The 11,800-nt window shown below is 35.5% G+C and overlaps 1 protein-coding gene across 1 annotated transcript in view; it reads right to left on the bottom strand.

Moving 5' to 3' along the window:
- Window positions 1-11,800, bottom strand: part of SLC16A10 (solute carrier family 16 member 10) — a 61,518-nt gene that overhangs the window by 20,469 nt on the left and 29,249 nt on the right. The window contains exon 2 of the mRNA XM_064707895.1: window positions 1,630-1,774. Coding sequence (XP_064563965.1) covers window positions 1,630-1,774 — 145 coding nt within the window. The remainder of the gene's footprint in view (window positions 1-1,629; window positions 1,775-11,800) is intronic.

Raw genomic sequence — 11,800 nt, 5'->3', positions numbered from 1 at the left:
TGGAAAATAACCAGGAAAATAAAACCAGAAGTTACAAAATGAGAGGAGTAACATCATGCAGGGAAGACAGTGAACTTTTGCTTCCATATGTAAATTCACTCAAAGAGTCTGCAGCACAACATGCATATTAAAATATTGTCCTGCATTATAAACACATCTTAATTTCCTAAGACATAAAATTTATATTAAGAAATTGGTGCAATGCAAAAGCAGTAGATCATATGACATTTGCCTACTTTACAGTATTTTACTTACAGAACACTGGCTTCTGTAACTGAACTATGCTCCTTTAATGAACTGATAACATCACAGGCATAAATCATTTTAGTGTCAGCAACATAATGAAACACCAAGTATGCACATCAGCCTGGCATGTACTCTTACAAGAATTCACCTCTCAAAGTGCTCTTCAAAGTTTAGTTAAGCTGAAATATTTTTAAAGCCTTTACAAAACAACTTGCTCTTGCATGTCTCTTCTGTGCCATTGTTCAACAGGGTATCAGACAAACACAAGAATGATCTTTATCTAATGACAAGGGTGGTTTGGTATTCATCACTCAACATACTACTAGGTAGAAAGGAGGAAGAAAGACTTTTCCAAGACACATCTTTTAATTTTTTTGTTTGTGTAATAAAATTAATTAAGCCAAATATTTGTGCCAGGATTAACCATTCAGATCACAGCAGCTCACATCCATCTGATTCAGAGTACAAGCACAGAAAAGACATTCACAAGTTTTTTGCCTGCATCAATACATTTGCACCTAAATGGAAAGCTCTTCTGAATGTAGCTTGATTGTTCCTATACTTATTCTGCTAAGGGTGGGGACAAAAAAAGTCTCTGAAAACTAGCGGTAACTGGATTATTTTCCCACTACTTTTTACACTCTACCTTCACTAACAAATTTCTGACAGTGACTAAACTAAGCAAATTTCCTGTTTCCTCATCTTCTACAGGGTACATGCCACAAATGAGTCACTCTTTAATTCCTTAAGATTTACTCTGCAAAAGTTACATGCAAATGAAAAAAAACGAAAAGAAACACATACATTAATTGTAAACTAGAAGAAAAAAAATCTAAAATGAATAAGTCTTAAGTATAGTCAATACACCAAGGTTTTCTCTATCTCCATGTTTGGCAATTGGACCAGTAAGAACAGAAGAAAACATCAAATTTCACTAAAATTTTAACAGCTTCCTGGAGGCTCTACTGTGTTTTTATCACCATTAAAACTTTCAAAAGAAAATTAAGGGGACAGGCCTGGAAGGGAAGACAACAACAATGTTTATGTACCTGTTACAACACAATGTACATCAAGCAAATATATAAGTTTATCCTGGACAATGCTGCTGATCTTATAGCACTAGTCTTGCTGTTGATATATTTATAAATAGTAGTTCCTGTTAAATAGGTATTCTTTTATTTATAAACATTAAGTTTTTTAAAATACTTTTTAAGTTGGAAGTTCACAAATCATAGTTTGAAAGACAAAACCAAACACAAAAGAAACAAGTTTTCTAAAGATAATATAAAGTAGCACTGTTTAACCCTTCTACTCATTAGATCAATATTACAACACTAAAAAATTGATAAAATACATTCAAAATTATGAATTTAAGTTTTTTACCTTACAAAAGAACTTGAAAGGAGTCCAACAAGCCCTACTGCAGCTCCAATAACAGCTACTTTTCGACAACCAAACAGGTCTGTGAATATGCTGACTATTGGGGAGCAGAAGAAGACCATTCCCATGGAAAGAGAGCTCACCCACGCTGCAAAATAGAAAAGAAAAGACAACATTTTAGAAGACCAAGTGATTTCAGCTTTCAGTTAATACTTGTTTTCACCTAGGATTTTATGTTGCTGAACTAAAGCTGGGTAGCAATTGGGTAACTATTTTAAAAACATTTAACTACATATTGAAATATATTTACCTAACATGGTAAAAAAAAAAGACCCTAACAATTTATATAATCAACTAATTTAGATTTTATCAGCTCAAAGCATGCAATTAACTTTTTTGTAGCTATTACTCCTACTTTTTTTTTTTTTCCTTATAAGCACAAAAACATTTCTCTAGTAACTAACCTATTATTCAAACTGATGCCTAGGTCATTAAAGACACCTTTGAGGATTCATATTCATTCTGGCATCCGTTAGTTCATTTCACTTGACTTAATGCTAGACCTTAATGACTTTAAACAGGTACATTTGCTAAAAAAAAGAGTAATAATTTTTAAATTTCATTACTAGATGTATATCATACTGAACATCAATAATGAGCAACCAATACGCTTTTAGACTGCAATATAAACAATAGGAATGTGACTTTACTTTAGACTAAACAAACTTGAGTTAGTAAAACCGCTTTCCTATATATATAATGGGAAAATTTCACTACTTTTGATACTGCTTGAAATTCACAGACAATGTAAAAACTGTACTTGGTTTATTAGATCATTCAGATTCAATTCAGGTGACTCCACTACAGTTTCAGCCCCAAGTGGGGTTTTTTATCACAGCTAGTAGTTACAACTAATATGTTTGATATATATAGTAATGTATATATTGAAAATGGCCCTGCCTATATGGGGGGGGGAAAAATTGTCTAAACAGGAAGTGGAAAAAGCTGCTAATTCAAAATTAATTGGAAAAAATATTTTATTTTCATTTCGAATTATACAGAAGACAGGACAACTCTTTCAACCTGAAAGAATTTTAAATTTATGTAACTGGAATTTTGTTTAGAATATCTTTCCTAATGACATACTTAGAAAAACAATTGTGATTTAGTGATGAAGACAAATAAAATTATCTGAAAAAGCTTATAACCACAAGATCAAATAAAGTATATTTGCAAGTAGATCTACCACTACCAAAGCTTAGGAGATGAGTTGTCAAAGTGCCAGTGAGCCCTATACATTGACTGAGACCTCATCGTGCAAGGCACTAACGACAGAAAAAGAAACTAAGAAGCAAAAACTTGTTTCTTTTGAGAGTTTACAATGTAAATGAAAGACAAGAGATAGATAGCAACCAGAAATGAGTACAAGAAACAAAACCTTTATTTTAGGTCAAACAATGCTTTCAACAAACCATGGCCTAACTGTCTGGGGAAGGGAGGGAGGGATGTGTGTTACTGGGATTTTTTGATCATGTGATAAAATAATAGAGTTTCAAGGCACAATCTAAGGTTGAGGTGCTTTTATGGCCATTTCCTGTGTAGGGCTACCCCATATATGATAGCCCTGCTGCCTTGCACCTCTGCAGCAAAATCTCAAGCTGTACGAAGGGACAGCAGAAGAGATTAGGAAGAACAAAGACCCCATGACATTGCCTGAACAGCAAAGACCAAGTTCATGAAAGGTCTAGTTCCCTGCAGTAGGGGAAAGCTCAAGAGCACCTTGGGTGTGGCAGGACACAACTCCTCTGAGATCTGCCCCTATTACAGCCCCAATGGCTACTGATGGGACAAGACATCATACAAACCACAGTTTGCAGGCAGGAGTCTAAGGGAGATGTTCTCACACAGCCTGGAGACCAGGCAGTTACAAAGCTTCTAAGAAGTCCAACTTCTACAAGACTCCTCATCCTTATACCTCTCTTTCCCAGAGTGAGCCTGCAGTTTTACTGTTCAAAGGAAACTGCAAACACCAGGGGACAGAATGTCCATTTCAGCCTATCACCCTCCCCAATAAATGGTTACACCACCATGAACAGTCCTCAGCACCTCTGCATGATTTGCAGGGCAGCACTAGGAATCAGAGTCCCCCTCCTGCAAGGCAAAGAGGCAGCTACGCCTTGAGAAGCATCCATCACAAGTTTCACAGGGTACGAAGGTACAAGGAAGGGCTGAACAACCTGTCACCTTGCCAGTCCAGGTACAAAAAGATAAAATGGCAACAGACGGGAGACAAGCCCACCAGAGATGACTGGTTTTGAGAATTCAATCTCACATGACCCCCATTCATGGAGGCAAAACCAGCAAAGAAAGTGGGCACCTAAAACTGAGCTTAAGTAGCTTGCATAAAGTAACTGACTAAATTACTTTAGAGCTACAGGCTGTGATTTTATTTCCATTCTACTTAGTGAAGTTCAGGTTTACAGTGTTTTTTAATGGCCTATACAGCTTATAAAATAATTGGAATATAAAAGGCTGAAGACATTCAGCTCAAATTAAACTAACATGTTGATTTTGTCTCTTTGTGCTTCCAGGCACTCATGAAAAAACTATGCCTTTTTCATCACTTGATTCTCTTTGTTTATTACAATAATGACAGGGCAGAGCCTAAAAGAGAAAGTTTCCACTGGTTTTCAACACAACAGACAGTTAAGATAAATGATGATGCCTTATCTGAAGCATTTCAGAATGGAATGTTCATGTGGGAATAAGTCCCACTGCAGAAGTGGGAGACCACTTATCTACCTAATGCCCTTCAAATTACTGCTTCAGGTTAGTAAGTTGCTCTCATTAATCTGCAGAAATGTAGTTTAGAGATGTGGTTGGCATGTTTTGTATGAACAGCTTTATTATCTATTGAAAAGAATATTCCTGAAGTTAAACTTCACCTCTATACATAGATCAAAAAAATGTACTGCCTTCTTCCTTTGTAAAGAAACCTTGCACCAAAAATAAACAGAACAGTACATGAGTAAATCTTTAAATGCCCTAATGCAAATAATTCTTGCTGTGATATCTTCATTCTATAAAGAAATTTTTGGCTTTTAAATATATTCAATAGATCCAAGTAATTTTTGATCTCACTTCATTTAAGTAAGTTTTCAAGCACCCTTATACTTTTTCATTCAGTATGAAAAATGTACATTGAATTGTCTTCCACACTTTTTGAAACAGATATTACAACTGTCCTAAGTAATACAAAAATTTACAAGTGCTGCTTGCCAGAATACTGAGCGCTCTCTAGAGCAGTTATTACATATTAATTAAAGTATTTCTCCTCCAGGCTACTGGCTGCCTTCCTGGCACAAGCTGGCCATACTCCAGAGCTGTTAATTCAGATATTAATACAGCACCTAATTGCTACATATAACTGTATTCATATTCATACACAAAACATTTTGATTGCTATAGAAGAAAACCTATCTCTACTTTAAGGACTTAAATATTCCTTAAGGCACTGAAAGTTAAGAACTAACGCCTCAAAACATGTAATTTTCTGTGTATTTAACAATTCCCAGGCTTCCCTAGAAGATGGAAAAGTAGTCATCCTTAAGATAAAAGTATCAGACCAGGGAGCACCTGTACTGAAAAGTCTATTTGTTCTGTGCCAGTGAAATACACAATGGATTACAAAACCTCAAAGTTTCACTATAACTAGAATTATTCAAACATGAAAGTCACAGCTACATGTTCTTTCCTGATCAGTTCACTGAAAATCTGAACATATATTCTGATATTTCTTTAATTATTTCCTCTGTTCAAAACTCTACTGCAATGCAACTATACCATGTACTCCAAAAATATGCTGCTGTTCTACCATGACTCTTTAAAAATTAAATAACTATTATTTTAAATAGTGCCTTTACTATAAATATAGTATCTAATATCTGAGCACTTTCAGAATTATTCCCACTGTCACAGATTACACAATGAATATTTATCTGTCAAATTATAAACCAAGCTATTAAATATTTTAGTTCATTTTTTTAGAGTCAAGCACTAGGATTTACAGGACAACAAAAAAGAAAACATTATTATCATGTTCTATTGGAATGCTTTATCATGCACAAATTTAAATAAAGGCTACTTGTCCAAAACCTTCTTGTTTAAAACCAATTTTTTCTAAGAATTACAATAAGGAACTTAGCAGTTTTATCCTCAAATGCCTTACAAGTGTTTGGCTCAACACAGTAGTAACACCCTTCATTCTTTAACAAGCTTCAAGATGGTGGTTTTTTTTTTAATATTTTCCCTTGAGATTGTTCTGGTTGAGAAAGAGAACAAAATGCTGCTGTCTAGAAGACAAGCAATGTGGGGCAAGAAAAATAAAGGCACTTAGTAACTTCTAAAAGCTCAATTAGCTTGAATAATACTTAGCTTTCACTAAGTTATTAGTTACAATTTATGCAAGCATAAGGAGGCCTGTATGTAATCTCCCAGCCTCAAACCACTAACAGCTGAGAGACTTCTTAAGCCTATTATTATTGGTTTTTCTTTATACATAAATTTGGACATTACTTCTTTTTCCACTGCATTTTTCAATATTCTGGCAATTTCTCCTCCATGAACTGCCAAGCTTCCTTGGAACACTGGTGTATTTTCAGCTTCCACAACTTCTTACAGCAAAAAACTTCATAATTTAAATATGGAATGGGTAAAAGATCCATACTTCTATTATGGCCATTTACACAGATATTCTCTTCAGCAAAGTGTAAGATTGACTGCCATAAAAAGATTTGTTATGAGAATAGTTTGGAAATTTGAGAGATCCTGTTCTGGAGGAAACAAAAGTGGTTGCTGAAAGTTATTTATGGAAATAATTTGCATGTCTCCAGCTAGTATTAATAATTCCTTGCCTGTTAAATCACATTTACATGGCATTTAATTTTTAAAACAACAAGATAATTGCAAAGCCATGTAGATCAAAGATTGGTTTAGCCCAGAATCCTGTTTCTGACCACCACAAAGTAATTAGACAAAGACCTCTGGATAAAGGGCTAGCATGCTTTTTCCCTGGCTACATCCTTCCAAGATTCAGCAATAAGCAGCTTAGGAACTGCCTAAGTAGAATGCTGCATCTAACCATTCAACAGGAACATTCAGTTCCATCAATATTATTTTGGCTTCCCTGCTTTTGTTGTAATCAGTTACAGAACATGCTCAGGGCACCAGCACCACATTAGAAATAACTCCCCTTGGCTTTGAACTTACTCATATTTAATTCCTCCACTTTAAGAAACAAGAATTAATCATCCCTGCTGAGGTTCCTCTTGAAACCCATGATTTTATGTGCCCATATCAGATCTGTTCATACTAATTTCTTCTCCAAAATGAAGCAACTTTTTGATTCAGTCTGTCTTTGTACAGAAGATGTACTTTGCCCCTTTATATTGAGTACATCCCACTGTTTCTGAGACCAGGTAGTCAGAATTGCATGCTTATTATGCAATAACTTATGTAATAATAAGTTTCTTTATTTCCCAGTCTCTATGTTCTAATTATACTTCCTTTTTTCTCCCTCTTTTTGCTCTTTATGTATTGCAGCTGCTTCTGAGTAAATATGTTTATAAAACTATCCATGACCTTATTTTCCTGCAAATACTAATGCTGTCTGAAGGTGCAGACACTTTTTTTTACCACTTATTTAGATTACCTTTCTCCTCATGAGACACATACATAAGCTGAGTTTAATTTGCCATATTAATCACCCAGCAGTAACAGAAGAACACAGCAAGTCTAGTGGTCAGCCAAAGCTATCTTCTTTTCATTCATGTACTGCAATGGGACAAAACCCCAACTGAAATTGCAACAAAGGATATTCCAATTAGATGTCGTGAAAATTTTCACCATAAAGTTAGTCAAACTTTAGAAAGCGTGACCCAAAAATGCAGTGGAAATTCCTTTCTTGGGTGTATTTAAAACTTGACAGGACAACACTGAATAACTCAGATCTAGCTGATCTAACTCAGAGGTTCAATATATTTTAACTTGGCTGGCTTTGAGTGAAGGGTGTCAGACCAGATAACCAGAGTTATTCCATATAATTTATGGAACAGTACTGTTCTAAATTCCTGCTTCTTGAAAAACTGGATTCTGAAGATCATGTTAAACATCAGCAGTTCTTCAGGAAAAAAAAGAAAAGTCTGGCAATATGAATTTCTTCAGGTAAACAAAAAAAAAAAAAAAAAAAAAAAAAAAAAAAAACCCACAAAACAAAAAAAAAAAAAAAAAAAAAAAAAAAAAAAAAAAAAAAACAAACCTAGTCATAGGAATAAAACTGTTTTCCCCCTAAAAATATGAGGGAGTTGTGGGTATCCTTGAATTGTAAACCAAATAGATCCTAACAAGCAAATCATATGAGACCTATTATTAAAATTGGAGATGTAAAATTCATTGCTTAGACCTACTGTATCTCCCTCCTATGATGCAATTTTTCCATCAGTATCATTTTTTTCTTCTTGCCTTGTGCCCAGAAGCACTGGGTTATCCTTTGCCTAAGGCACTCCAGATACATTCTCTTTTATCCTTTTTTTTTCTCCAGGGAAAGCCAGCAATTTCCAAAAGAGGGAATTGCTCAGCAGATATTAGTTACCTAACATCAACACAACCATTGGACCCAACAAATATTCCAATATCCTCTGAGAGCCTCTGTAGGTCAGCCTCCTGGAAATTGCCACCCCATTTTTATCTAACCTATCACTACCCAAAGACAACATCAAATACCTTGTGCTACATGTTTTGCTTACACCTGCCTGTGAAAATTGTTCCAGAACCTGCTCAGTAAATTCTCATGAATTGTGAGGAATTTCATTAGTTGTGGGTGCAAAAGGGAAAGCAACTGGTTTCCACACTGCCACTCCTATTACTGAGTAATCCACAGATCCCAGAACAGTATGTCAGTGCAAAAGGAAAGCAGATGTTAAAATGCATGTACAAACACACTTAGAATCCCTACTGTCAAAAAAGTCCACTGCTTCTTGTATCCAAAAGAGAACTGCTGATCCCATTAGATAAAGTATGTGTTTAAGGACTAAAAATAAATTTATGACATAATGCTGCCACAGGAAGTATCCTATACTCTGAACTCAGGTTACATGACTACAGCTTCCAGTTTGCTTACTTTCCCGTGTTTAGTTTGCAGAGTTTGAGCTAGGCTCTCCCTTAAAGCAATACCATCAAAAAATTTTTTTTGAATTCTAAATTAAGCAGAAATTCTGAATTACTTTGGTCAAAGATAATTGAGTGCAAAGAAGTACCAACTCTTTTGGATACCAAGCCTATATTGCACATGCTTTGGAAATCAGAATTATCTGTAAAGGATCTAGTCAGATTTCCATAACACACTCAGATCATGGTCAACACATGAAGATTTATGAACCAGGATCCAACAGGAATACAAGGCATTGGGGGGTTTCCCCCCAACGTTCTTTTTTTCTTGTCCCTGAGGAAAAAACCTTTTATTGAATAACCTTATTACTGAAAAATACTGGTTGTTACCATGCACCTGAATCCAATAACTGAATATTAGTCACTGAATCCCTATAAAGAGACCTTTCAACAGACACCTTGTTTCCATATCACAAAGCATGAAAGCACAACCTCTGCTTTCAGGTTATTATCAGGTAGTTTGAATTAGTTTATTCTGAATGAAAGACTGAACACTCCCAGATTTTGCCAATAGCTGTAAGCTCTCCTGTGCTTATGCATAGCATCTCTTCAGTGTATTGCCTCTTGACCATCCAAAATGCTTCTTCAGGTTCATGTATGCCATGTTGAACTTAATGCAAGAAGGTGGAAGGAAGCATAAACTTGCCAACATGTTCTAACATTGCTGTGCAAGCAAACCAAGCTTGTTGGTGTAAAAAACAAAACCAAACATTCTGTCAAGTCAAATCATAGGCTTATTTCTTTAAAGGCTTTTTACACTATATTCTTTCATATGATGTGTGACAGATACACCAGCAAGTGCCAAAGAGTCACACATATCCCTAATACAGTGATCCTTCCCAAGCTTGCCACTGATCAGAATTGGCCTAGACTAATTTCACCCTCTGTGAAAGTAACGACATGACAAAATCAGAATTTCTACTAACTTCTGTGTGCATAAGCAGCAGGAAAACAGAACAGTGGGAAAAAAAAAAGAGTATTCATATACTGACAAAACATCCCACACTACTGCAACTAGCCAATTATTTAAGTACCTTCTAATTTACACTTGCTGTATTAACACAAGTTTAGGCAGAGTCTTGTAGCTTTATTTTTTTCTTATTGGCTTCCCCTTTAACAAAAGGGATAGTAATGGTGAATGCAAACCAAGGTCCATGGGAACCTATCAGAAAATCCCACCTACCATGGGAAGCTATCACAAAATTTTCACAAACAACGGGGGAGAAAATATAAACCTGAAACAGTTTAAAATGTACTTACAGGCCAACAATTCTTACTACTAGAGAAACTGCAACTCTTCTACATATTTGGAAAAGCTAGATGAAAATAAACAAATGCTTAAGTTAATAGAAGCTAAAACAAAAGCTCAAAAGTGTAGTGTTAGATAAAATATTGCTGCTAGAGATTTTAAGTGTTAAGCCTTCAGGAACCTTTAAAGGAAGGTCGAAGTAAATCATTAACAAAAAAACACGTGCATTTGGGTTTCATAGCAAACTGAGTTTGACCTTTGACACTTAATAAAGTCTGAAAATGCTGTGGTAGGAAGAATAAACAAGGAACAAATCGATAAGAAATGGCTGTAACCACTTGTTTTTCCATTTAGGAGTCATACTAGAATGTTTTCTGCTGAGACTCTTTTCAAAGTACAATGTAATCACATTTTTAACTAACAGCCTAAAAAATTGAGCTCCAGAACTGATTTCCAGGCACATTTTTATCTTTCCTTTCCTCCTCTCAAATTAGCACTGGTTTGTTTGTTCATTTTTTTTTTAATTCCAAACAGTTGAAGGCCAAGAATCATGTTCTGTTTTGATTTAGGATCAGTAATTTTCTGCATAAGGAAGTAGTAGCTATTAACTTCAAAGAAGATACTCTGATTTTTCCAGAAAGATTTAATCCTAACTGCTCTCCCAACCAACAGCTGCATACATTCCAAACTTATCTGCAACCAAACATTATACAATGGTCTTGTGTTTTAGAGCTATAGCATAGATTAAAACTCAAGATTCAAATTCCTAAACTCTTAATGGGGTTAGTCTCCTTTCTTTCCCTCACCTCACTTGCACTGGAGTAAGACCTGCAAATCAAGGTTGCCCTTTAACTGACATGGGCATTCATTTCACTTCTACAGGAAATCCTTGTGAGACCATGAAGATAAAAGCAGCACGGTAAAGAAATCTTACTTTGCAAGTAGGTGTGGTTCACTATTGGAAGTTCAGGAGGACAGACTGCCACCAAGCAACTCACAAACCAACCCTGACTTTTCACATTAAAAGATCCTTCTGAGTCTCTCAGGATTGGCTAAAAGACCCCACTACATGTCAGTACCTTCAGCTGGACAGATTCTAACAGCTCTGCTTCCCTGATTCCATCAATGTACTCCCCTTATGTTCTGTATGTCCCTAGAAAATAATCAAACTTTGGATTTTCAATCCCTACTCGCAAGGCTCAAACTGTTATCTAAAAGATATTCCCATGTTACAAACTAGCCTTTTCCACCCTCCACCCCAAAGCAGTCATCAGCCAATAGGCATTTTAAGCAAGGGACAGGTAGAATAACAAAACTCTATTATGCAGGTCAAATAAAACAGAAAAACAAGTGACTTTAGGGCAAATCATTTAGTTGCTGCAAAAAGTAAGTATTTTTCAAGGTAAGATCTGATTGTTTAACTTGCACCTGCTTCAGAGAGGAATCTGTATTTGCACAGAAACAACAGTGCCTATTTTGCAACACGACTTTACAAACCAAAAACCAGACAAATGTTCCACATGCCTGCATTTAATAATACAAGCACAAACACTGAACTACACAGCAAATTTCTGTCTTTGGCCTTATAACACTATTTTGTGCTATTGTTATGTGGAAAGTACATTTGACTTTAAAGCAAGGAACCTTCAGGTTGAAGTGAGGTGACAACTAAAAAGTTCAGTATATGTTCTTCATAAAGAA

Source organism: Zonotrichia leucophrys, chromosome 3, assembly GCF_028769735.1.
Source record: "Zonotrichia leucophrys gambelii isolate GWCS_2022_RI chromosome 3, RI_Zleu_2.0, whole genome shotgun sequence".
In the NCBI taxonomy this organism is placed as follows: domain Eukaryota; kingdom Metazoa; phylum Chordata; class Aves; order Passeriformes; family Passerellidae; genus Zonotrichia; species Zonotrichia leucophrys.
This window is presented reverse-complemented; position numbering and strand designations above follow the sequence as displayed.